Genomic DNA, 26,083 nt, shown 5'->3' with positions numbered 1-26,083 from the left:
GCAATTAAGGGTATATAGTTAACAGTTATCTTGGAAAGCTGGTGCGGAGTGGCTTTTTATAGTATTTTTTCCTGTCGGCCGCCTACAAGCAACGAGCTTGTCATGTCAAAAAGAGTTGATGCCAACAATTCCTATATATAAAGATGGACAAATTACTACGGTCACCGAGAATTTCTAAACCGTTAATCCTCAAACGATTTCATTCCACCAATTTACTCGAGAATTCAGTAAGCAACAGTGACAACCGTTTGCGTCTTCACGAGGAGAAATACACTGCGGATATGAGCACGTCGCTCCCACCCACTGTTAAGGCTGCATTGAATGATTTGGCGCAAGAAACACTAAGCCAGTTTGGTAATGCTCATATGATGGTGCCAGAGACGCAAGGTAGTCTGTTGCATCAGTTGGTGAAGCTTTTCGGTGCGCAGCGTATCTTGGAAATCGGCACGTTTACCGGCTCTTCTACTCTGGCCATGGCATCCGCGTTAAAGCCTAGCGATAAGTTAGTCACTCTCGAAAGGGATCCAAAGCCTCAAGAAGTTGCAAAGCGATATATCCACCAGTTAAATTTAGAAGACCGTGTCGATATGCGCCTGGGGAAAGCAATGGAAAGGTATCCAAATTGAATGTCTATAGACCTGTGTACATGATTCTCATGGATCTCTCCACCGCACAACTTTCCAGCTTAATTGCTATAGCAAAAGAAGAACCACGGCCACAATATGATATGGTTTTTATAGGTAATACTCTGATTGCTGATAAGTACTACAATCGCTTTGCTCTCTTGCGACGTTTTGCTAAAATGGAGAATGTCATTTAATATTAGATGCCGATAAGAAGGGATATATCCCATATTACGATTTCATTATTGACAATGATCTCTTGTCGGATCGAGGATTAATTATTGCAGACAATGGTTGGTAGCAGAAAACAGAAAACACAAACCTGAAATTATAGAATAACCTCTCCCTTACTTTTTCATCAGTTTTATTTTTTGGACAAGTACATCGCATTGCCGGATATGAAGATGATAACCCTGTTGAGGCATCAAAAAATGTTCGGAAAATAGCAAAATATGCTCATGATTTCAACAAGCATGTTTTGCAAGATTCACGGGTACAAGTAGTCGTATTGCCGCTGTTCGACGGCGTATCTATTATCAGCAAAACGAAAGTTTAGAAATTGTGTACTTGTTACCTTTCAGTATATATTTCCATTATTATATATCTTTTCCTAATGTACCTCGAAGCGAAAATGTGTTTTACGATCTTGTCACGGTTTTTGATGGAAAGAAGATACAATATCAGTCTGAGAGTAAGCCAAATGTGTACTATATACAATTATATAATGAACAAACGCTGGGATCGTGTTATTAAAAATATCATTGATAGATATGAGTGGGCCCACTCAGTCATCTATCTGCTAGCTTTTCAAATAAGGGAACCGCTCGCCCTTTTATTCAACGATCAGTTTATTGATGATAGGCGATCGTGAAAAAGTGCATAAATGTATCAACGAAACGTATTGCCTCCCCTCCAGCACTTATTTGGTTACCCCGTAGCTTTCTAGGTATCAATTAACTTCTTTTTATTGTTAACTAATAAAAAACTTACAGGCCAGGACTACTGGTAAGTCCTGGAGGTGAATGAAAACGAAGTGCTCCCAAAAGAAACTGGAACATCGTCAACAAGCCGTATTTATAGCTCTGCTGTTGCCGGACGCCGTACTTCTATACGTAACCGCTGTTCGTATACTGTATAGCATCAGAGAACTTCCGACCCGCCGTTTCCAGGTTAAATAGAATTGGGGTGGCTATGTATACTCAGGAAGAATCCCCATACGGCTTCAAATTGATGAGGGTATGATAGTACTATGAATGCATTGGAAAATGGGTCCCACAAGTATCTACATTAGCTTGCTTATTGTTTTCTTTTGTATTTTCTTCTTGAAACGTGCCAACAATATTTTCTCATCGCCTGCGGAGCTGTGGATTACATTAACCGTTTGTTTCAACGAAATACTACATATGATACCATGATAAAGTAGCAAGCACACTTGAGGTTTTCGTTGACTTACATTATGCAAGAAATAACTTTTTCTTTACAGTATACCATTTTTACACTTTAACTAAAAGCGTAGCTATTCTTACTTTATGCAGAAGAACACATACGATGAGCATTCGTACATAATAGTGTAAAATCAAAAACACAGATTGTGGTCGACATTACGCTTCTCAAACGAACGACGCATACATTGTCGTTGTTATGGAAAGTAAACAAAACATCTCTCTTTCTTAAACGAGGTTTATATCCTATCGACTCAATAGAATAATGAGTCGACCGTATCCGAGTGATTGTTTCGAAGTTTGTCCAACTACATTATTACATAGCCTAAGGCATCAATAATAAGATGTTAAGCTAAACTCCCAGCACGAGCGGATATGATAGTTGACATGACGACCGGCTATAACATTATCGTCATTGATACGTCCCACTCGGATAATTTCAGCTTATAAAACCAGACAATGAGCCTACCAACAGGTACATAGCGTGACCACGCACCCGCTAAAAACAAATATATGTCTGGGCGCTTGTTGCACCAGATCAACGAGATGGCTTAAGACGAAAAGGGTCGATTCTAACAACCAAATGTATATCGCTTCCTCCTACACAAAAAATAACAGTATACACTATTAGTACATAATATACCGATATCGCAGATGGCAGTCATGTAACAATAAATTGGATTCTAACTCACAGAGTATTTTTCCTTCTTTACGCCGATTTGAAGTTTTCTCTCCACAAGGTATCCGTTCATTGATTAAGTTTGCGTCGATACGTGGGCAGCAGGTCAACCTTACAGACAGTTGCATGATCTGTACAAGCACACAACGTCATTTATACGAAGATAAGACTGAAGAGTGCGATCACTGTTCTTCTTGGTCGGTCGTCTTTAAGACGATACAAATGCACCGCCAGAGTACTAAAACGCTTGGACATAAACGGCGAAAGTCTGCCAATCTCCTGGAAGTCACACGCGTCCGCACCTTTAAAACGCGCGTAAGAACACAAAGTGTAGTGAGGCTTCTGCAAACATTGTTCCGACTGCCACTCAGAATCAGAATCACAGCAGAGATATGCAAGGCAGTTCTTTGACGACAATGATGGTATGTACAGGCTTTTTTATTCAGTGACGTATAAAGAGAAAACGCGTGGGTCTGTGCTATTATCAGTGTAACATTCAGAAATCACTAACGATAAATGCTCTTGATGCATCCCTTATAACGACTGTTTTTTCCTAGCTGCAACTTGGAAAAAGAGATCGTTATAAGGGATGGGGTTTCTGACTAGAATGTTGTTCAAGCCATTCTAGTCATGCATAGATGTATCCGGTTCTCGAGGTTGGCGTCTCTGTTGGTGCTTCTGTTTCCCGACGATCTTCATTGCAATGCTGTTGCATTTCAAGTCCATTCACCACGCCAGATTCTGCCTTCCACTGAGGGAGGGAGGATCCAAGTCGCATTGTTCTCCTCGCACTCCTCACGTTTTCCTGTACGACACAGCACAAATGACACCGCCAATTTCTCCACTCTCATGCACTTACCACACAGGACATGCGCTGGAATGCATGCAGCATGGATGTCAGTGCCGATGTTTTACCATCGCAACACTTTGCCATGTGCGTTGGAGTATCATCTGCTGGGGCGCCGATGATGGCCTTGCAGGCCATGGGTGGGCGTATGGTGGCCCACAGGCCCGGTGTAGCATGCATGTGCTATTCTGGTGAAGGCAACGAGTTTATATCGTCTGGGTCGGTGATCTCGTGGTGTCACTCACCGAAAACGCAACCACGGATCCCATCGTTGGCTTGGGTTGAACATTTGGATCAATCGGAGCAAGAGGAACACACTAAAAAACCAACGAGCAAAGTATAAAACTAATTTATACCATATAACTGGGAAATTGAAGGAGCAGCAACCATGAACCAAGGAGATCTCTTTGACATCAATCACTTATGCATTGCATTATCACATACCTTCAACATACATTATAAATGGTAAGTTATTCTCTGAATTATCTGAACGGCATTTAAGATCTAGTTGACTGATTTTCTAACGCTATGTTTGTTTCGATCTTGTAGGGGAAGCAACAAATAGAAAGAAAAAAGGATGGAGCTGCCGACGCATATACAGTGCGGCTTTACGATCCAAAATCAATGAACAGATGTAATCACCGACACATATACAGTGTGATTTACAATACTGGATGCTATTTTCCCAAATCGCAAAAGCAATATGCAGTACATACAAAAGGTACGTGAGGATCGCGGATACACGAGGTTAAGACGAACATTTAAATGCAAAAACTGACAGGCGATCTTTGTTTATCTAGGCTTTTAAAGCTATTTACATCAAATTCAAGAGTATCATTGGTCATGTTTGCCGCTCCTTGGTTTATTTCATAAAGACTGATATATGCTTTCAGAACAATAAATCTGCATATATTTTACTCTCTGTACTATTATCACTCATTATAAATGAGATTCTTAGAATGTGAAGTGTCAATATATTGAGCTGAACTTGTTACTGTAACTGTGTATGCGACAAGTCTTTTATGCTAGTGCAGAAGCAGTAGCAGCATAAAAATACAGCGTTTAAGCGACAACAGCACCGTCAAAGGACCATGGAAACTCTTCATATATACTGTATTGAAAAGTGAATAATGTTTCTATAGCCCCACCATAAAACACCATACTTTATTCATATAGATTGTGTGTTTTGCATGAAGATATGCACGTTCGAAAACAAGAGTGGAGTGCTACTGTACATATAATATAAAGTCCATAGTCAGTAGCGTAAAGTGTATTGGAATTGGCATGCGTCGTAGTAAATACTAAGACATATAAAGATCTAAGATAAAAATAATTAGCAAGCATTTGAAAATGATGTATACGACAGCGTAAGGAAGGTATGAGAGACTATAAAAATTTGTAAAATGTAAGGTGCCAAGACGTACATTCGCATGTAATATTACTCCACGAATCATTAAGTTTTCTTAGATTCTGAGCTCTTGTTGCAGGAGCTTAATGTTCTTTTTTCCCGTTCTCCACACGTGTTATGCCCATGTAATTTCCCGGAGATGTATCATCGAGTCCTTGAGACGGTCTACTGCTACTTGTCCGTCATCAAAGCTCTCCTCGTCATTGATAGTCTCATTGGCGGTGCTTCTTCCTTGACGCTGGTGCTCCGGGTGGTCTGATGCAACCTTCGCTTTTCAGTTTAATGTTTTCTTTGAAGCTATTTGATCCTCATCCGGCTGTAGCAGCTGCTCTTCTGAATACTGCTTTTGTTCGCCATGGTCTACTGGTTGCGGTTGCGGTTGATGCTATGATTGACCGTGTACCTTTTTGAACTATTGTTTTGCGTCCTTCTCCGCGGAGCTCGTTTTCCACTACATGAATACTGTAAACCGTTGACATCTGCGAAGATGTGCATGCGTTTCACGTTGCTCCTGCTCTTGCTGCAATTAATCATACAAGATATTCTCGTTACCATTTATATATTAAAACTTAAATAGATAAAGTATTACCTCTAACAGTCTGAGATCATTGAACGCACGCTTCTAATTTATATACTCTGGCGAAGAGCGCAAGAATCAATATCGGTGCCATTTGGAGACCAGAATGTCCTTCATCTACAGTAATGACTTGATACCGCCATACAGTATTTCACGTCTTAAAAAGAAGCATTTATGATAGTAATCTACATGCTTCGTTATAATGCTTTAGAATCGTTTTTGCTCTAGTTATTGCGTTATTAACCAACTTGAGCATTTGGGAACTCGTTGTATCCCCTATATTAGATTATCAGCACTCATCCAATTGAGATTTTTGCGTATTACCAAGCTTTGCTAGAGCGATGCGGCCCATCTTTTAACATATCTGGCCAATGAGCTATGTCTTCAATTTAGATTTGCCAATGTCACGAGCCCTTTCTCTCTGCCGTTTTTAAATACCAATGAATTTGGGTGGTGTTCTGATCCATCTATTGTCGAGTTATTCCCAGTTCGCGCTCGGATCTGGTTACATCTTTTAATGCTTTTTAAAGCGAGGTATCAAACCTGATTTAAGAGATTCAGAGTCTTTGTTGCGCACTAACCTCTCTAGTGATTTCGAGCGTAGATCTTTCAATTTCTTGTATATCTCGGAGGACCGCCCTTTGGAAATATAATGCATGTAATGATACTACGTAATTTGACTCGCTTTATGCTGTATACTATAACACAACTGCATGTTCATATAGCTTACTTCTCCCCAGTTTGGAGATACTAGTAGTTTTCTGTGGGACATCATGTCGAGCGCAAATACTGCCTACTAAGCCGCATTTGTGGCATTTTGGATCACCACGAAACGCATTATATACTGTACAGCTTCGAAGAAGAGGTAAACATCCGGTCTTATCGAGAAAAGGAAGAACTCGAAATTAAAATGTATACTTCTAGCTCATCTGGAGGAGTTTCTTGAAGACCCAGGCGACGTTGTTATGGCTAAACGCTTCGTCTAACCAAGCATTTGAATGAAATCATCTTCCTTTATTACACTCTTATAGTTTAATCTTACATTCATGCAAACGTCGAATTTTCATATTATAATGACTCAGAATTAACCAAAGCAGAAACTTTATGTAGTTGCGCCCTGATAATGCAGTGAAACTTACAGTAGTTCATCAGAGCATGATTTGACATCAGTACGAGCAGAACGAAAAGATAACCATAGATATTGTTATGATTTATGTAATCAAAAACAAACTTGATATGTAGAGGAAACTAACAGCAAAACCAGAGTTGAGTCGGAGTTAGACACGATGAATGGTGTGCTAACTGTTTATAGTTGCATGCCACCAGTAGAAGTGTGCCTCAATTAGCAAAGGGCAAATGCAGAAATGTTCAAAGAAGAAAAGAAGCACCAAGCAAATGTGTGGAATAAAAAGACGAATGGACAGAACCTATTTGAACATGGTTGCTTTTCATGTAATGCAACTGTTTTATCCACACGTGAGTATAATAAGAGTATCATCCGTTAGTCAAGAAAGCTAGTATTCTTTTTGTGAATAATGTTGAAGAGAACGCCTGTTGATGTTTGCAAAATGAGAAAGAAAAGATAAGGAGATGCGTTTGAATAAGGTGGAAAAGTCAAATTGTCGAAATGTCTTTCCTTTATTCAATCTGGTTTCGTACCAGCTATACCAGATAAGGAGAAGAGAAACATTTGAGAAGTTGATTGTAATGATAATGGGTGTCTGAGCAGTAAAAGATCGAAGCACGGAAACTAGGTCTGTGTATTAAGTCTTTTAACCAGCTATTCGTATACCTGTACACTCTGAGGTAACAGCAAATATAACTATGTGCTTTATATGCATCTCACGTGATACAATAAAGTGAGTGAAAAAAAAGTAACGTCTTCTTCTTGTTAACCACAGACAGGGTGCATTCTCGGAAGATAATATGCTATACAACACAGTTGTAATGATAACCTTTAATCACACATTATAACATAATAGCATAAATTTAAGTAATTGTATTCTAGCATTGTTTTTTTAGGCGCTAAAAAGCGTTGCACTCTATTCCAAAAAGTTATGTTGAGCGTTTATAAGAAGTTATTGAATGCTTTATCATATTAGTTGGAGTCAATAGAGGAGAGGTTCGATTGAGGTGATGTTGGATATAACAACGGGCAGGTGGATCTACCTAGTTACTGGTTATAGCGGGGCTATTGTTTCAACCTCAGCGGCGTGAATTCTTATTGGTGGCACTACAAGGATCACACTGATCCTCCTCTTTCCACCTTGTAAGTAGTGTATAAGGGTGTAAGCTATGGATGGCGTAGGCAAAGGGAAAGCGACGATGGCAGATTGGTGGATGAACGAACGGATGAACGAACGATGAATACGGGGTGGATGGATCGAATGGGATAGAGATGGATGGATTGATGGAAGAATCGACAATTGACGTTGGGTTATTTTTTTTTCTATTGCCAACATTTTCCATTACAGCATAGTTAAAAATGGGTCGTGTCATTCGTGCTCAAAGAAAAGGTGCCGGAAGCGTCTTCAAGGCCCACACTGTCGGTCGCAAGGGCGCTGCTCAATTCCGTGTCCAGGATTACTCTGAACGTCACGGCTACATCCGTGGTCTTGTCAAGGAAATTGTTCACGATCCCGGACGTGGTGCTCCCCTTGCCAAGGTAACAAGAATGAAATGAGAATAGGCTAAAACGTTTGTCACTAGATAAATCTTGTTATTCATCACTATATTTGTTTACTTTTATCATATAAATTATAGGTTGTCTTCCGCGATCCCTACAAGTATGTTTTTTTCCAGCAATAACGATACGCATTTATTATTTCACGAATTCCCCCCAAACGACATCGATGATAAACAAGTGCCTAACCTTTCGCTTTTGCTACCGTTGATAATAGGTACAAGCTTCGCACCGAGACTTTCATTGCCACCGAAGGCATGTACACCGGCCAGTTCGTGTACTGTGGTAAGAAGGCTTCGTTGAACGTTGGTAACGTCTTGCCCTTGGGCTCCATGCCCGAAGGTACCGTTATCTGCAACGTCGAAGAAAAGGCTGGTGACCGTGGTGCTCTTGCCCGTGCCTCCGGTAACTATGTCACCATTATCGGTCACGGCGACGACGGCAAGACCCGTCTCCGTATGCCCTCTGGCTCCAAGAAGATCGTCCCCTCGACCTCGCGTGCCGCTATTGGTGTCGTTGCTGGTGGTGGTCGTATCGACAAGCCCCTCTTGAAGGCTGGTCGTGCCTACTTCCGTGCTAAGGCCAAGCGCAACAACTGGCCCCGTACTCGTGGTGTTGCCATGAACCCCGTGGACCATCCTCACGGTGGTGGTAACCATCAGCACATTGGTAAGGCTTCCACCATCTCCCGTGCCGCCCCCGCTGGTCAAAAGGTAATGTATTTTATCACGTGTTTCTGGGTGAATGCATAAAAACGAGTTGTAGTCGATGCTAATCATGACCCTGTTTATGATTGTGACAACAGGTCGGTCTTATTGCTGCCCGCCGCACTGGTCTTCTCCGTGGTACCAAGAAGGTCAAGGACCAGTAAATTTATCAATAAATGTATATTTTCTGCATTTTTCTTTCTTTGTTTTAAAAGAAAAAGTTTCCTTTTGTTGCTGTGGTAGCACACAGCGTTTGACATGTCGCGTGGGATCGTGGAGTATCAACAGGCGGATATGGGTATTTAGTGTGAGTGGGTGCTACTACTACACGTATGCTCGGGGAATTTGTTGCCTGCGCACTTTCTCGGTTTACGCTTTATTGTTTCACTCTTGAGTATTCTAATGCCAAAACGAAAAGCGAATCGAAATGGACGACCCACGGGCATCAAATCATTTTTTGAAAATCAACGAAAGCGTCAGCACTTGTTGGAGCAAGAAGCTTACGGAAATCCCTTGGATCCTTTTCACCCCATTTACCAACATGATCAGACAGCAAAACCAACAGCTTCAGCAACAGAAATTAGCAGTGGTGGTAGTGCTACTACAGTGACTGAAGCGCTAAGGTCGACCACGTCTGCGCTGCCCTTACAGAACACGTTGCCAGAGCAAAGTAGCCAAGATATCCTCAAAAAACTAGAAGGGGAAGCACCAATAGCCACAGAAACTCAACTATCATCAGCTGATACTGACACTGCCGCTGCTACCGCAGCAGCGAAAGCATCTTCAGAAAAAGAGCCGATATCAACGATAACGATACAACGATTCGGATCTACTACAATCGCAGAGCTACCAGCGCAGCCTTTAACTATGGATCCTTTAGTCTTTGATCCATCTACATACCCTGTGTTGGATTGGCCAAAAAACACAAAGGCAGGCAACAGTTTGGCTGCTCCCTACAGTTTTCTTGCACAAGCGTTTGCCATTATTGCAGATACTAGCTCTCGTATAATCACTGTCAATATTCTATGCAATATGCTACGCGTCCTGATAATACACACGCCATCTGATATTCTTCCGACACTGTGGTTATGCTCCAACACGATTGGCGCATCATATAAAGGCATCGAGCTTGGTATTGGCCCGCTTGTGCTCACCAAATCCCTCACGGCCGTGTCTGGTGCGACGCGACAAAAATTACATCAACTATACAAGGATCATGGTGATTGGGGGGATGTTGCATACGCAGTTAAAACATCGGTGCGCACTATTGTTCAGCCCAAACCACTGTCCATTACTGGCGTCTTTAAAACGCTCCATACCGTTGCCTCGGTAGAGGGAAAGGGCACTGTCAATGAGAAATGCAAACATGTCCAGCGACTGCTGTTAGCTGCCAAAGATAACGAAGCGCGTTATATCGTCAGAACATGCGTAGGCAACTTACGGATTGGGGCTGTTGGAACAACTGTCTTGGTTGCCTTCGCCAAGGCCTGTGTATTGTCGCTCACACCATCGTCAGCACACCCATCGTCACTACAACCAAGAGACCATCAACAAGAAGAGAATGGTCTATCACGCGAAAACAAGAGCGAGACCTTGATCCGCCAACCTACAGATTCGAAGGAGGATTTGATGCGAAAGATGAAGCGAGCCGAAGCACTTTTGAAGGAATGCTATGCACAGTGTCCAAACTGGGATGTAATTCTCCCTTGGGTTTTACAATGTGGTGATATTGGTCGTATATTTGAACGCTGTGGACTGACAGTTGGTATGTGTTACATTCAAACTTCCATCACACATCCTTGTTATCTTGTATTAATGAATTCAACATCTACCACTACTTACCCCAGGTGTACCACTTCGTCCAATGCTTGGGCAAATCACACGGAGTATGACCAACGTGTTTACCAAACTCCAGTCTCGTGATTTTGTATGCGAATTCAAATATGACGGACAGGTATTGTATAGCCACTAGAGCAATTTATTTAATGCTATTTTATTTAAAAGAGTTTTCATTATTTATGTTAATTAACACTGCCACATATGCACATAGCGTGCTCAAATTCACATGGATTCTTCAGGAAAAGCAAGTATTTTTAGCCGACATCTTGAGGTATGTGCTTTAACTAGGAGTTTTCTTATATAATAACATGATGGATAGAGAGAACTATGTAAAGATGCTTAGATCTTAGTACATTCCTATGTTTCTTTATGTATATAGGATATGACCGACAAATATCCAGATATAGTTGGTTATTTACACCAAATGAAAAGAGAACATACCACGTCTTTCATTATGGACGCAGAAATAGTGGCGATCAATGAGCAAGGCAAGATCCTGCCGTTCCAAGTGCTCAGCAATAGAGAACGAAAAAATGTCACTGTCGACAAGATCAAGATTAATGTTGTAAGCCATTTTAACACATAAAAGAGGAGCAAGATAGTGTATATGTGTGCTATATAAATACTTGGGTAAAGAGGGAAGTGGAGGAGATGAGATATGCAATGGTCATTGCTTTTCTAATGATATACAAGTGTGTATTGGCCTTTGATTTAATGTATCTCAACGATACATCCCTTCTTCGACTATCGTTTCGAGAACGACGAGCATTACTCAAGGAACATTTTGCACCAGTTGAGAACAAGTTTGATTTCGTGACCTCAATGGAAGCGTCGGGAACGGATCCAGAAGAGCAGGAGAGATTACAAGGTTTCTTTGAACAGGGTGTGAACCAAGGTTGTGAAGGTATCATGGTCAAAGTACTTGATCATCCGACGATTGTAACAAACGGTGCAAGAAACCAAGATCCATTAGCAACTTATGAACCAGGTATGACTCGATAGATCTTTCATGGTGTTGCAGCTACCGTAACCCCGATATTTTACATTTAATCTTATGTTTCAAATATGTATGATAGATAAGCGCATGGAAAGCTGGCTTAAAATCAAAAAGGACTATTTAGAAGGCACTGGAGATTCCCTTGATCTGGTGGTAAGCGCAAGGTTCTACTGGTGGGGATACAATGGCCACGTCTTAACCGATGTTTTATAATACGATACTGAAATTGAAAAAAAAGCCTATAGGAGCTTGGTATGGTAATGGACGTAAAGCAGGCTGGTACTCTCCAATTCTATTGGCGTGTTATAATCCAGACAACGATACCTTTGAAAGCGTTTGTAAATGCATGTCAGGTGAGATAAAACCCTATGGGTAATAATATTTGTGTATATTGTAAGATCTCTTCTAACATGCAGGGGTTGATGATACATAGGATTTACGGACAAGTTCTATAGAGAAATGAAACTGTTCTATTCAAATGATGAAGACGCAGAAGTGCAGCGGGTTTTGGATCATCCACGACATGATTACGTAACAAATCATCAGCCAGATGGTAATGCAAATAGTAGCCCAGCTGCCTCTTTCAATATTCAAGCCAACTAGCCATTTGTATTCTGTACAATTATGCTAATTTCATAGCAAGTAGTTTGGTTCGATGCCACTGAAGTCTGGGAAATCAAGGGTAAACATGGAATATATGAACAGGAAACCCAGCCAATCCCGGCACTAAACACAACTACCTTTTGTTCTTGCCTAATTTAGGCGCTGATATTACGATCAGTCCGCTGCATAAAGCTGCTATCACTCGTGTGGACGAGAGCAAAGGATTGTCATTGCGATTTCCGCGATATCTTCGTACTCGCGATGACAAGACCATATACGACGCGACCACCAGTGACACTCTAGCAACAATGTATTCGAGTCAAAAGAACTTGCAGCAGCAGCAGCAGCACGAACAGGAGGAGGAGCATGAATAGTAATTTTTTTTTGAAACGACGAGGGAGTTTATTTCTATTCCGGTCGTTAAGAAAAAGCGAGTGTAGCATAGTTTCTTTCTTTATCTTTACCCAACCACATCCTCCTCACAACAATACATACAGCAACAATACATACAACAGCAATAGTATGCAAGCAAACTCTATAGCAACCAATACACTGCTGATGCCCAATGTCCCATCGGTGTTTTTCACTTATCCAATAGCACTCGAGCATGTTCGCGCAAAGTTCGAGGACTTTGGCATCCTCTATGCATTTGTCGCCATGAAAGGATTTGGACGATTGATGATCATATACGAGGAAACAGCGTGTGCTATCAAAGCAAGAGGCGTGCTGGACAAAGTACACATGTCGTGGCGAGAACTCATTACTGATTCGGGTAAAATTGAGGTGACAGATGTCAGCATTGGCGAAGAAGTGCAAGCTACTCAGGATCGACCAGGGATGGAAGTACGGCTTTACTATGGACAGGTAAGAGAAGATACATTATAGTGTGCACTTTCTGCAAGTGCAAAGAGGATAGCTGCTAACTTGACATACGCCGTTTCAGCATAATCCAATCAATCCTGATCCAACGCTGTTCACACTCCAAGTGCCTAAAAGCGAAAAGAACTTTTTGATCTCACCTCCTGGTTCGCCTTTCGAAGACTGGGAGCAGACCATGGAGTCACCGCCTAACACAGCCGTACTGGCATCCGATATGACACATGCAGTAGCGGAAATGTCAGACGACGACTTGGACGACCTAGAAAATTTCCGCTTGGAAAGCCCAATGCCAAGTGACGATGAGACCCGTGACGACAATAGCGATACTACTCAGCAACAGAAGCAGCAGAAGCAAAGCAGTAGCAGCAACGTCTCCTCACCAGACTCTGTTCGATCAAGCAATGCAGCAAAACGGGCCGTGTTGAAAATAGTGGCTAGCAGTGAGGACCATCCAGAATCGGAACACGTGCCCTCTATCACCGTGGAGGACTGGGATGGCAATGGGGAGCATCAGCAGCAGAAGGTGCAAGAAGACTCGCCAAAAGACAGAACAACGCGTAGTCGTCGTCGTATTCCGCCCGAATTTCCAAAGGCTAAAGCAATACCTACGGCACGACCACCTGTGCGAACATAGCACGCGGTCACTGCCCGTTGTTTGCTTATCCAAAAAACTTTTTTTTTCTCTTTGCATCTTACGTATTTCCGCCGCGCTTCCATATGCCCCCACTCTATTTCTCTCCACCTCCATTGCCCCCAGCCCACATAATACACTCTCTTGTTTCAAACACAACTTAAAAAAACCTAGAACTCGGAGATTGAGCACTGGACGAGATAACAAACTATCAGGATTCTGAATATATTTTACCTATGCCATCATATAAGAACAAGGCATGTTTAATTGTTTTCTTGCGTTTCGCTCATTTTCTCTCTCTCTCTACAAAAATAATCTGCACGACGTCAAGATGATGATGCCGTCACTTGCAAAACGATTGCTTCCTCCACCCGGTGATAAAGAAGCTGCAGCGTCGCCAAAGAACGACGACAATGGCACGAACGAGGCCTCATCCACTACTACGAGCCGCTGGCAAGGCAACGCCAGTTTCAAGAGCACAGCCTTGACGACATGGTGCACCAAGCAACGAAAGCAGCTTATGATGCTCCATCGTCGTGCTGGAGCGGATACTGCCATGACAGCAGTCGCTTCCAAGCTCTTACGCCTTGAAAAGTCTACTTCGGCAATGATATCGGGTCACCACCATCACAGACAGCAAGAAATCGATGAAGCTGAAAAGCAGCACCACGACGACACTGAGCATCCTCACCACGACAAACAACAGCATAAACAAGAGCGTGTTCCATCGAGTGCCAGTGAGCCTGTGCTGCGCCAAACAGTAGCACGTAGCACGGACGAAAGCAAGCTCTCGCCCAAGGTTGCGCTGTTCGAACGGGCTACCGAACTGGGATGGATCAAGAAGGTGTTTCGTCGAAATCGCACTCCTGCTGACGGCGCCACTGGAGCAGCATTCAAAGGAGGGAAAGCAGCCATCATTCCGCCTGCAGATTTTCCCAACGAGAGTACCATGAATATCTGCGCACTTGTTGAGCAAGGCCACGGCTCTGGCAGTTGTGAAAAGACGCAGCATCGGAGTGAAAGCAGTAACGGTAAGACACGACTGTTGTTTGTACATTTGCTGCTAGTGATCTTGGTTTTTTTTTTTTTTGACACTCCCACACTACTCTTATCCAGAACCGCATTTGCCGATTTATAACACGTTCAACGGTGTCGTGGCTTCAGAGGAAGACACGGTCGAAGAGCCCCAAGACGCAAATTCGTGCGAGTTCAGCGCATACTGCGATAAAGTCCTGTTTGGCAGATACACTTTATAATATTATTCACATACCTTTATATCTATTCATAATATCCGTGACAGTTTTAAAGAAAGCGGTGATGGCAATTTTATTGTTCTCCGGCTTTTGAAATAAAGTACTTGCAAGTCTCTCTTTTTTTTACACCTGCGATCTACTGCTTACACTCATATACGCTTTACACATGGAGAATCCAGTCGAGGCATGGGTTCTCATGGCCTTGGTCAACAAGGACATTGACGATTTCGATTACAAAAATGCCTTGTTACTAGCAGAACGATTGCATGCACTCGACAAGACCAACGACGAATACAAATTTCTTTACGCGAAATGCTTGTTTCTATTGAGCGATTACAACGGCAGCTATTCTGTGCTCAAAACGGCAAATTCAATACCATGCCGAAATCTATTTGCAAAAAGCTGTCTTGAACTGGGGAATCAAGAACAAGCAGGAGAATCCATGGAACCGCGACAGGCGTTTTGGCGTGAAGGTGTCAAGGCTTTAACGACCGCCCTGGATATGCATAAACGCGACTTTTCTGACGTACATTATTGGGGTGACGGTAACTATCAGTATAGTGCTATATGGGTAGAGAGTTAACCATACCCTAAAATCTGATAATAGTATAACTCGAAACTTTATTAGACTTGGCAAGCGTAATGACACGAAGCCATATGCCAAGTAGAGGATCCATGGGCAATCTACTGGGTGAACTCTATGCCAAACTGGAAAATATCCAAGGAGCAGCACACAAGCTCTGGGATAGTCTCGCTGACAATCCATTCAAGTTATCAGCTTATACCGCATTATGTGATATCGCACCGGATGTGATCGACTTTAAAGCGACAGCTGCTCTACCAAACGATATCTTTAAAGACTTCTCTGCCGACACAGTCCATCTCGAGAAGAAACGCTCACAACCATTCACAACAACACCAGCAGCACAGCAACAATTACCTCGACCACCTTCAACATCTATTGTTGGCATCACATTCAAGGATCCACAGCCATCAATAAGATCAGAATGCGAACCGTATATGCCATCTCTCCGTCATGATTATCAAGACGTATCGTTAGATCAGCTGCGATTCCTCGTATTCTTTTCGCATAAACTGAAAGACAGTGACATAACCGATATCGAGCCACAGCGGTAGGCATTTTCTGTACCACATACGCATTCATTTGGGCTTTCCTTTTGTTAGCTATTATTTTGCGCTCTAGGTTTATATGCATTTACTGATCTCGTGAGCGTATACTCTGAACATACTATTGTAGGAGTCATATAGAAAAAAGAAAAGACATGGAGATGGACATGGTGAAACAAGATATCGATAAAATGAAAGCAGAAGAAGCATACAAGAACAAGCATGGTCTACACAAAAAGCCGCCAGCGGAGAAACCACAGCATTTACATGTTGATCTAATGCCTGGAGCGGAAGCGGGTTTAGCCACCACCGATGACGACGATACCCCACAAAAACATGAATTAGACACTTTGGGCGCTACTTTAAGGTTACAAGGTCAGCAGCATGATCGTCGTGAAACAACAACGTAAGAAAAGAAAAAAGAAAAAGAAGAAGGGTCGTTCAGTTGGGAGAGCTTGGAACTCAATCTGGATGAATATTCCCATAGAAAACCATCGGGTAAAAGCGGAAGAGGAAGAGCAGCCAACCGCAAGGTAACGACGAAACTCAAGTGATCATCTTTTCCATCTGGATTTAGTTCATTTGACGGCTTTAAGAAGACCTTGGAGGTTGGAAAGAAGGGATAATAACATACATTTCTTTATAGCGGAAAGCAGGAGAAGCGGCATCCCAACGAGTGTTGTCAGAGGTGGGATGGTTTCTTTAGTAGGTTCATTAAGATTGGTAGAGTTCGCGCTAATACAATAGCAACGTTTATAGTCAGAGAAGCTGTGCCAGTATTTTGGATTGACAACAGCAACAGATGATGATACACAAGCTATTGGCAACAATAACAGCAGCCATGGTGCCATTATTCTCGAAGCCATGAACCGAACGATCGGGGTATTGCGCGTCCTTGCTAACGGCTACATATACCACTCCTTCTATCGATGCCGAGAAGCAGCCTTGGTCTTGCAAGAGTTGGATGATGCGCAATATGACACCGCACGAGTACTGTGCATCCTTGGCAAAGCCTATTATGACGCGGGGGATTACCAAAGTGCACGCGTATTTTTCCGACGGGCATTTTGGCTAGCGCCGTGGTTCTGTGATGGCGTGCCTATCTATTCGACCTGCTTGTGGTATCTGGAGAATGAGCTGGAGCTGAATTTGCTGGCGTACAAGATGAAGCAAAATCGATCTCATCGCTATGAAGCTTTTATTGCGGCTGGTAATTGGAGCAAGTGTGCCAAAGGAGGCAACGAGGCTTCCAAGTGGTTCCAAAAGGCGGTCGAGTATGATCCTTCCCGGTCGTATGGCCATGCCTTGCTGGGCTACGAAGAGTGGGAGAAGGGCAATTGCTTGGGTGCCAAACTGCACTTTGCCAATTGCAAGATGGCAAACAGGCGATCCTATCTTGGATGGTAATTATTTCTATTGTTGCGCATAATTTGGGGGGGGGGAAGGAGAGGGGCCATGCAAAAACGAGGGAAAGCTAACGTGGGAAACATGCTGAAATAGGTACGGGTTAGCATCAGCATACCAGGGAATGGAACAATTTGTACAAGCAAAAGGACTCCTAAATGAAGCTGTGCGACTGCATCCGTGCCACCCGGTTCTACTAGGCACCATGGCTGAGGTAACGGGCTGACCCTTTTCCGGTTGAGGTCTCGCAAGCTTTGTTGTGGTAACACACTGTACTCTTTTATATGACCTAGGTTTTACTTGCACTGGAGGAATACGATGCCGCTTATACGCACATATGCAAGGCACTCGAAGTGCGACATTCATCGACCGCTGAAAAACTCAAGGAGAAAATCTTGCAAGTCAAGAATGCTATGATGGATGCAATGGCGGAATAAAGAGGGTCTTCCTAGCTACGCTCTTTTGCTTGTTTTCCTTTGTTTTATTAGAGTATTTCATGCGCTTTTTTTGAGTGAGAGGGAAAGGTGGCAGTGGCGGTGGTAGGCAAAGAGATGGTCTGGATAGAAATTACAAATACAAGATGTGGCATGCAAGAAAGGAGGATAAATAGTGATGTGTTTGTTTGTTTGTTGATTTTTGGAAACGAAGAGTTCTTTTTTCTCTCTTTCTTTCATCTATAATGCTGGTGGATGGTTGCTGACGATGAGGTTGCTGTAAACAAGTGTGGGTGTGCTATTGGAAGAAGGTTCAAAGGGATGCATGTTGTGTTTTGAAGTAGAGTAGGTAGAGTTATAGGCAGTAATGTTGTATAGTACGTTCTTTTTCTTGGTATTAACTCAGAATCGGCAAAAACTAGAGCAAACGCAGGTTAGATAATATGTATGATTTAAGGTTCATTGAAACACAAGAGGAAAGAAAGACGTACGTTTCCGACAATGACACTGGGGAGATCGAATATGTCACGCTTGATGGTGAAGCAAAAGGTGCACGGGACCACACGCTTAGTAGGACTTAGCAGGATGCATGAGCTGTATACTGCTGAATCGGTGTTGTCGAATGCATGCATTGCGTACTTTTCCCAGTATTCAACAGCAGATGAATTGCTCATGAGCTATTTAACAGGCAACCCATTAGTCTCGCTCTCTCTCTCTCTCTCTCATCTTCATATAAGAGAGCCCTTGAACATCCCTCCTAAGCTCCTAAATCATTACCTCGTAAATATAGGTCTTTTTGCCCAACAGTGTGTCCCGTGACCACTGTGTGAGAAGCGAAAATTCTTTGCCAACCAGGGCAATCTCACCGGTACGCCGCCAGACCACCGTGGGGGTTCCCGAATAACTTATCAACTTTTCGTATTCCTGATAGTGGGGAAGCGTGTGTGAGTCAAGCGAGAAGCGTCGTCATCCCTTCTAGTATCTAGTGTGAATAAAAAAAAGTTTTACTAGCTTACCAGTAACGTCCGCTGTAAGCATCTTTCTGTAAAAATCAAATCATCCTCAGTCAAATTCATCATTGATGCAAGCACACTAGGCCGGAAAAGAGCAAGAGCACGACTGATACGCATGAGATCCTCCCGACCCATTCTAATGTTCATAGTACAACTTGGTTAACAACATTCCTACAATCCGTCCGATCGTCCAACCACATGCGCAGATATTTTCTTACCTTTGCCGTACATAGTTGATCAGATAATGATACCCTTCGGCATAACTAAATGGTTTCTTGGCGCTTGCATAAGCCATCTCGGGTGTAATGATTTGATTACGTCGCTTGACAACGGGCATGCTCGATGACGACACAGGGCTGTTGGCTACTTTGGCAACAACTGCACCGTCACCATAGGCGAGTAATGACGACATGCCGGATGTCGCAGATGCTTGCGTTGTGTCGATTGCCGCTGAAGGTATTGAGCCGACACCGCCCGTCGATAATGAACGTGTTCTCGTAGACGTCGCCTGTCCTTGTTTTCGCACTAGTTGTTGCTGCTGCTGTGGCGACTGCTGGTGTTGTAATTGTTGTGGTTGTGGCTGTTGTCCTGCTGAGAAAAGCAACGACGATTGTGGATCAAATGCATCTACTATCGGTGTAACACTGCTATTCTCAGCTGACTGCGACTGAGCGGGTGAATTGTCATGGGCACTGCTTGACCCCGTGACAGCCGCCCGAGGCCGTGGTGCGGTCGGTTGTGGGTTCTGTTGTTGTTGTTGTTGTTGTTGTTGCTGCTGATGTGATAAAGCGGACGGTTGTTGTGATTGTTGCGGTTGCTGCTGCTGCTGCTGCTGCTGCTGTTGTGACCATATAGGAAGGTCGGTCAAGGGTGGTGGGGTGGCGTTGGCAGTGGCGGATGATGCTGGGGCAGCTGTTGCTGCAGGATCCATGAACGGTGTTCCCAGCATACTCGACAGGAACGAATACTCGAGGTTGGTAGCGGATGAGCCGAATCCATAGTTGTAATTGTCCAGCAGCTGGCTTGCATTGACTAAGCCTGGATCGTTCCCTAATGTATGTTAACGTTGTCCATAGTCCACCCTATATTAGTCAAAACCCTATCTCCTTTGTGTCACCAACCAGAAAATAGCCTACCAAAGGACTCGGTGTCGACGATGGAATTGCTTATGCTGCTGTTATCCGACGACATCGCATTCATACTACTACTCCCACCACCCATTGGCATACCCAGTTGAGGATTGAATGCAACGTCCGGTTCGCTTACGGCCGAATCTTGTTTTTCGAATAAGAAACAATGTAGACACGGTAAGATCAGCTTTTCTTTCTTTCTCTCTCTTTAACACTTTGCCTAATTGTTTACCATGAACATCCTGCAGGTATTTGGCCTTTTTTCGAGCACCATCGGTGCATGTCGAGGCAAGATCGCGTTTTATACATCGTTGACAGGGACGAGCTATATACAAGAAAGTCAATTTCCTTTTCAATCACTTTTATCCCCTACAGACGCACGAAGAGTGTTGGGAAGAGTAGGTGTGTGCCATATATAAAGAGAGAGAGAGAGAGCTTACAGTCATCACAAGTCAAATGGGCCTATAACATAATCCAGTTTTACAAAATGAGATTGTCTGGTGCTTTCCAAATGCTTTTTAATTGCGAGGCTCAACAAATAAAAGGTATCGACAGTAAAGACGAGTCATGGCCTACCTTTTGGCAATGTATGCACGCTCTGGCAGCTTTCTTTTTCCGTTGAGCCGGCTTTTGCGATCGAGACTGTAAATGCATTTTCGGGGAAACCTCTTCCTGTTGTCCGGGAGAAAGAGTCGAGGTAGTCGTGGCTGATATTGAAGTGCCTGTTGTTGATGACACCGCCGTGGCCATTTAAAAAATATATCTGAGAAAAATTGGGGGGCGGAAAGAAATAAAAAGAGTGGAGTAAAAGAAGTGCACTAAAGGTGCCGCGAACCACAGTTGGGGGTTTTGAATTTCTTAAGAACCAGCCACACTCATTCAGAACGGTTAAATACTTTACCGCTCATTTCACTCTGCTAGAAAAAAAAGAAGATCGGATCTATTCTTCTCTCGCTTCCATGCGAGCAAGTACTGTGATTAAATAAAACACTGTGTATGTGTGCGGTGGGAAATAGCGGTAGATTTTTTTTTTTTATTTCATGCTCGTCTTTCTTTCTATCGTGATCCGAAAAACTGACCAAGGCCTGAGCCTACGGCCCTGCCCACAAACCCGGTTGCAGAGCTGCCCAAGGAACCAAGGGCGGTCTGTGCAGCAATCCCACTGGCCCACTTCTTCTTTGCATCCTTGTCGCACTGGGTGTATCCGTAGACATTGGCAACATTCAGGGCAATCGCTACGACAACAATCACCAGCCACGAAAATTTAAAGGTGAAAATGCAAGTTAATGCAAGGAGTATCCATAGTACGGGCGTCGCATACAGCACGCTCCAAAACAATCTGGAATCCGCCGCATTGTTCTTACGATGAGGCTATTGAGTGAAAAATAACATTTTAGTAACCCAACCGCCAGGCCATAGCATCTTGAATAGAAAGGAATTTACACTGGCGCTCTCAAACACCCATCGATTCGATCCGTCTTCTTGGATTTCGTTCCACCACCGGAGTCCTACTAAGAGTCGTCCAGATACGTTCTTCACTGTCCAAAAGTCAAACGCGAGTAGCAGAATCGTAATCACAAACACCAGAGTGAAATTGTCTGTAAACAGGGACCCCAGCAGGTACATAAGTAACGCGCCAAGTCGAAATGCTAAAAAGAAGAACGCTGCAATGGGATGGCTGTTGCCAAGCTCTGTCAGTTTTTTTTTCTTTTCTTTTTATATATTTATCGTTCTTCTTTTCCTTCTCGGACCTGTATATATACCAAGACCATAGCTTTACTACCTTACCTAGACTGATCAAAGTATTCCCTGACGGCACTGTTCCTGTTGTTGGCGTTGGTGTTCATGTTGCTATTACGATTGTTATTTGGACCGGCGGTTCCTGCTTCTAGGTCATCAGGTTGGATGTTCGCATCTGCTTGTAGCAGATTCACTCGACTTTCGTCAGCCTATACGCAATTCCTCTTCCAAGTTAATAGCGTGGCATGTTGATGGGACTGTAAAGTGCTTGAAAAAGAAACGAACCATTATATTTTTGTGTGGTGGAGGTGTAACACGTTGCTTGGTTAAAGCCAAGGGAACCCTTTTCTGCTCAAACTCAGTTCATAGCGCATTTCTTATTGGGTGACCATATCCTTTGTATAGCTTGATAAGAATGCATCAAATATGTTACTCTGTAAAGCATGAAAAAGTCCGTATACTCGTATTTGCTGACGCATTAGTTAAACTCTATCTAAATAAGAACACGTATTAGCCTTTCGTATGAAGGCGTAAAACGATACATAGCATTTACGGAAAGCGATGCATATACCATCGGTCGTGTAGTTTAGTGCTAAATGGTAGCATATCGTGTTGCTATCTGCTTATTACTATCTGAAAAATATATATATATAAGAATCCCTGCACTATTTCTGTACCAACGCTTAGATAAAACAGGATAAGCAATCGAAATACACTGTCGCTTATTAACGCATGTTACTCTTTCTCCTTTCATGTGTAATAAATATGTAGTCGTAGTGTAGATTACTTTTGTAGTAAAACAAATGTTGGACAAACAAGTACATAAGTACAATATGTACCATGCAGTAGTAAAGGTGGGCTGGAAATTCGGATATAATGCTTGTATTGATATAAGTATAAATAGACTATCATAGTCATGGAGTGACTATATGCTGCCGTTTGTTGAACACATGTTGCAGTTTTTATTTTCAAAGTGTTTTGTGATCCTTTTTGAAGGATTTCAGATAATGGAAACCACCAATTTCAGGATGCCTATCAATGTTGTCCGCTTCTGGATTCTTTTATTTGCGTTGATCTGGCTTGTGCAGGCGCATCAACTTCGTAATTTAAGAAAAACGACTAGCCGTGTAGTCATAACTCGATGTATTTCCATCTTCCTCGTTCCCAAGTGGAATTGCAGTGGCTTTGGTCACTTCCCAATTCTGCGTTACAGAGGCGAGTCATGGTTGTGCTTCGGGTTGTTTCCCTCCATCTTCCTCGTTCCCAAGTGGATTTGAAACACCTTTGGTTACTTTCTTTTCTGCGCTTAGGGACGAGCCATGGGGTGTGAATTGGGCTGCATTTCTTCGTTCCCAAGTGGCTTTGGCACGGCTGCGCTTCTTATTCTTGCCAACCCGCACCATTGAGTAGTTATTCGGATTGAAGATTAATGTATACTCGTAAGTGCGAAAACAAAAAGTGCTTCTGGAGCTTTGGGTTATACTTCACCGCATTGTGCAGTTCTTCATTTTTATACAGAGTGATATCACGAGTCAAGAAGGTTTACGCGATTGGTCTTGTGTCGTAGGTAGATATGTCACATCAATGTCTGCTATGATTTTGCGCAGCCCTTCAAATTATTAATTCGTATATTTGTAGAGCGATTTCTGATGGAATGAACAAGCTGCCAGGGTCGGATCAGGCTGTGCATAAGCTTGGTGATGGAATGAGAATGTTGCGTACCCGAGATGTATGAATTTAGTATAAAATGTCCATTTTTTTGTATGTTGTATCCAGAGTGGGTTATAGAAGGCAATTTCGTGATAATAAAATATCAACAATCATTCGTGCACCATCCATGGAAGGGTATGCCGAAGCAAGGCAGTAATCGACTTCATGGATTGTTTTAATGCCCTCATCGTGTCGTACAAGCTGTCGAGCATCCGCCATAATAAGGCCGAGTTTTCACAGGAAACTGTCCAGTATCTTTATTATCAGTGTCAATTGATCACCATTGACCTGTCGGCAGTTCTTGACATGAACGAATAAGTGTGAAGCACAAATCTATTTGCTCTTGTTGCTATTGCTATATACTGTAACTGCGACGTAGTACTGTGTCCCTGGTCATCGTCGTCGAAGTTTCTGCTGTCGCTTGCAGAAAAGACATCCAAAATTGTTACTCGTTACAGCAGTACCCTTTTATTAATTGATACATGAACAAGCAAAAACCAAGCTTTCACATGGGCAAAAACTTATGCGCCTTTTAGTATACATAATACAGCTCGCTGACAGAATGAAATAGGCTAAGTAATAGTCTTTTATATCTCGGATAGTAGGATTTTTTATATTATTAGAAAGGGCGAACATTTCGCCAAAGTTTTCATGATATGATATGCGCGAAAAACCTAGAGGCCATGTAAAGAAAGGCAGGAAAATACCTAAATGTAAAAGTTTACGTGCTCATTGCCATGTTACTAAGTACAGTATGCCAGGTCAAAATTAAAGTTAAGGAGAAGCGAGGAGGCACAAATATGTAGAAGCAGTACTTGATATCATATACACACAGCAGCAGCAGTATGTAGCACGACGCAGTAAAGAGCTATCCTAGCCCAATGCATGGAGGGACGGAATGAAATCATGGGTTTCTCAACTACTTGTACTTACGACTATAAACGTAAAATGGCCCTAGAAGGAGAGACAAAGAAAAAAGAACTTGTAATATTAGGGAGTAGCATGCATTAACTTTGACAGGTGACGGGATGGGAAAGAAAAGTCAAGGAGTCGGTGGCGGGTATAGTTGATCGCCCCTTGATTTACAAAAACGGGGGAGTGCGGGAGATACCGAATAACAGTTTCCTATGACCACGCTACCCGTCATCAGATAATGATGATGGTCAATGCATGAAAGGTCAGAATTGTTCCTTTCAACTGTAGATTATATACTATACTTATAGATGACTAAGTGTACAGTAGATGATCATATGAGAAGCGCAAGCTTGCTGTAGTATATATACATTGGTAAAGTTGTAATTTCTGTGCGGTACTCTTGTGGCACCTGTCTACAACTTTTAGATAACTTTTAGATATGTAGGAGTCAGAGGAATTGAAATCTACAAGAAGTTAACCTTGTCGCAATTCTTTTCCTTCATGTGCCCCTCAGGCCTTCATTCTCTGAACATATGCCGATATTATCGTTCCTCTGTTGGAAATTCACGTTTGTATTCTAATGCTTTCTGAAACCGTCAAATGCTTTTGAAGGCTTTGAAAACCGCCACAATACACGACGTCCTCATATTGAATAGCGATATTCAGCGTCGAAATGAGCTGGAATGTGACAACCAAAAGACAAGCACATATTATATCAACAATGGGGTTACTGCTGTTTGTTGTAGGAGCAGCCCATCATAAAACTTATTCTCTCCCTCCTTCTCGTATATCGTTTGGAGAGCATTGAGTGTCTAACCAAAATCAACAACAAAGTAAGGCAGCACTCGGTATATACAGTACGAAGCAACCAGAGTCAGATATTTTAGCCGGCTCAATGAAAGATTATTTTATATGATTATGCATATATAGAAGAGGAGGAGGAGGTACACTAATATGTACATGCTCACTTATTATTATATACACCCACTTTGCATGCTTAGTTCAGCTATGATGTACGCGAAAATTTTTGCTGCACTTTAGTAACGCATGAAGGGTATGTGCAGTATAATTTATCAGACAAGAAGCAAGCTAGATAAAAGTTGAAAGCTTACAGATTGACCCGGCCAGTAGTGAAGTGAACAATGTATATCAGATAACGTTCTTCTTTCTCAATGGCGAGCTTATATAATGTATGAGCAGCAGATTATTTTACTAGCAAATTTGGGTATGTCGATCTGTTGTACGGCATCCGACGAGCTATAGCATGCAATACATATAATTGGGAAGATAGTAAGTCCTTCTGCTTTTCTGAACCTTCATTCTCAACAAGGGTGGCGAAGGGATTCTTTATGTATCCTGGATGTATGTTATATGCCCAGTTTGTCGGATAAAGCTAGTCTGCCAACCGATAATGTAGAACTGGTAAGAGGTATATAACAGC

General features: G+C 42.6%; 9 protein-coding genes across 9 annotated transcripts; 7 read left to right on the top strand and 2 right to left on the bottom strand.

The window, feature by feature from the left end:
- Positions 1-62: 62 nt before the first annotated feature.
- BDB00DRAFT_835077 (O-methyltransferase-domain-containing protein) lies at positions 63-1,609 on the top strand. The gene is made up of 5 exons (XM_053124378.1): positions 63-613; positions 685-740; positions 827-916; positions 986-1,314; positions 1,392-1,609. The coding sequence occupies exons 1-4, from the start codon at positions 144-146 to the stop codon at positions 1,177-1,179; spliced, it is 810 nt and encodes a 269-aa protein (XP_052977339.1). The 5' UTR covers positions 63-143; the 3' UTR covers positions 1,180-1,314; positions 1,392-1,609.
- Positions 1,610-3,320: 1,711 nt separating this feature from the next.
- BDB00DRAFT_835074 (uncharacterized protein) lies at positions 3,321-3,735 on the top strand. Its single transcript, XM_053124377.1, has one exon. It carries the CDS (start codon positions 3,375-3,377, stop codon positions 3,711-3,713), a length of 339 nt encoding a protein of 112 aa, XP_052977338.1. The 5' UTR covers positions 3,321-3,374; the 3' UTR covers positions 3,714-3,735.
- A 4,316-nt stretch (positions 3,736-8,051) lies between these two features.
- Positions 8,052-8,981, top strand: BDB00DRAFT_835063 (60S ribosomal protein L2; the record flags this gene model as incomplete). Its single annotated transcript, XM_053124376.1, has 3 exons — positions 8,052-8,241; positions 8,340-8,362; positions 8,477-8,981. Coding segments are annotated over exons 1-3 (708 nt in total), but the record flags the coding sequence as incomplete, so codon positions are not given.
- An 852-nt stretch (positions 8,982-9,833) lies between these two features.
- On the top strand, positions 9,834-12,779 carry BDB00DRAFT_767690 (ATP-dependent DNA ligase; the record flags this gene model as incomplete). The annotated part of the gene is made up of 11 exons (XM_053119692.1): positions 9,834-10,492; positions 10,553-10,731; positions 10,814-10,920; positions 11,017-11,076; positions 11,185-11,370; positions 11,499-11,793; positions 11,882-11,955; positions 12,041-12,155; positions 12,236-12,355; positions 12,446-12,484; positions 12,565-12,779. 11 exons carry the CDS (start codon positions 9,834-9,836, stop codon positions 12,777-12,779), a joined length of 2,049 nt encoding a protein of 682 aa, XP_052977336.1.
- Positions 12,606-14,046, top strand: BDB00DRAFT_519040 (Calcipressin-domain-containing protein). The gene is made up of 2 exons (XM_053117700.1): positions 12,606-13,269; positions 13,349-14,046. Exons 1-2 carry the CDS (start codon positions 12,772-12,774, stop codon positions 13,916-13,918), a joined length of 1,068 nt encoding a protein of 355 aa, XP_052977335.1. The 5' UTR covers positions 12,606-12,771; the 3' UTR covers positions 13,919-14,046.
- Positions 14,047-14,246: 200 nt separating this feature from the next.
- BDB00DRAFT_789864 (uncharacterized protein) lies at positions 14,247-15,171 on the top strand (the record flags this gene model as incomplete). The annotated part of the gene is made up of 2 exons (XM_053120909.1): positions 14,247-14,946; positions 15,032-15,171. 2 exons carry the CDS (start codon positions 14,247-14,249, stop codon positions 15,169-15,171), a joined length of 840 nt encoding a protein of 279 aa, XP_052977334.1.
- A 163-nt stretch (positions 15,172-15,334) lies between these two features.
- Positions 15,335-17,926, top strand: BDB00DRAFT_767768 (uncharacterized protein; the record flags this gene model as incomplete). The annotated part of the gene is given in 6 exon segments (XM_053119697.1): positions 15,335-15,713; positions 15,797-16,301; positions 16,430-16,663; positions 16,677-16,740; positions 17,074-17,699; positions 17,797-17,926. The coding sequence occupies 6 exon segments, from the start codon at positions 15,335-15,337 to the stop codon at positions 17,924-17,926; spliced, it is 1,938 nt and encodes a 645-aa protein (XP_052977333.1).
- A 605-nt stretch (positions 17,927-18,531) lies between these two features.
- On the bottom strand, positions 18,532-21,027 carry BDB00DRAFT_874753 (uncharacterized protein; the record flags this gene model as incomplete). Its single annotated transcript, XM_053127258.1, has 9 exons — positions 18,532-18,552; positions 18,626-18,811; positions 18,912-19,058; positions 19,151-19,283; positions 19,366-20,197; positions 20,284-20,421; positions 20,510-20,602; positions 20,718-20,739; positions 20,854-21,027. 9 exons carry the CDS (start codon positions 21,025-21,027, stop codon positions 18,532-18,534), a joined length of 1,746 nt encoding a protein of 581 aa, XP_052977332.1.
- A 195-nt stretch (positions 21,028-21,222) lies between these two features.
- BDB00DRAFT_835026 (uncharacterized protein) lies at positions 21,223-22,593 on the bottom strand. The gene is made up of 3 exons (XM_053124375.1): positions 22,066-22,593; positions 21,721-21,955; positions 21,223-21,648 (listed from the first exon to the last, which is right to left on the bottom strand). The coding sequence occupies exons 1-3, from the start codon at positions 22,122-22,124 to the stop codon at positions 21,334-21,336; spliced, it is 609 nt and encodes a 202-aa protein (XP_052977331.1). The 5' UTR covers positions 22,125-22,593; the 3' UTR covers positions 21,223-21,333.
- Positions 22,594-26,083: the final 3,490 nt, after the last annotated feature.

The sequence above is a fragment of the Zychaea mexicana genome, assembly GCF_025766255.1.
Source record: "Zychaea mexicana strain RSA 1403 chromosome Unknown BDB00scaffold_63, whole genome shotgun sequence".
Lineage (NCBI taxonomy): Eukaryota > Fungi > Mucoromycota > Mucoromycetes > Mucorales > Lichtheimiaceae > Zychaea > Zychaea mexicana.
The sequence above is the reverse complement of the archived record's forward strand: the minus strand, read 5'-3'. Positions and strand labels throughout refer to the sequence as shown.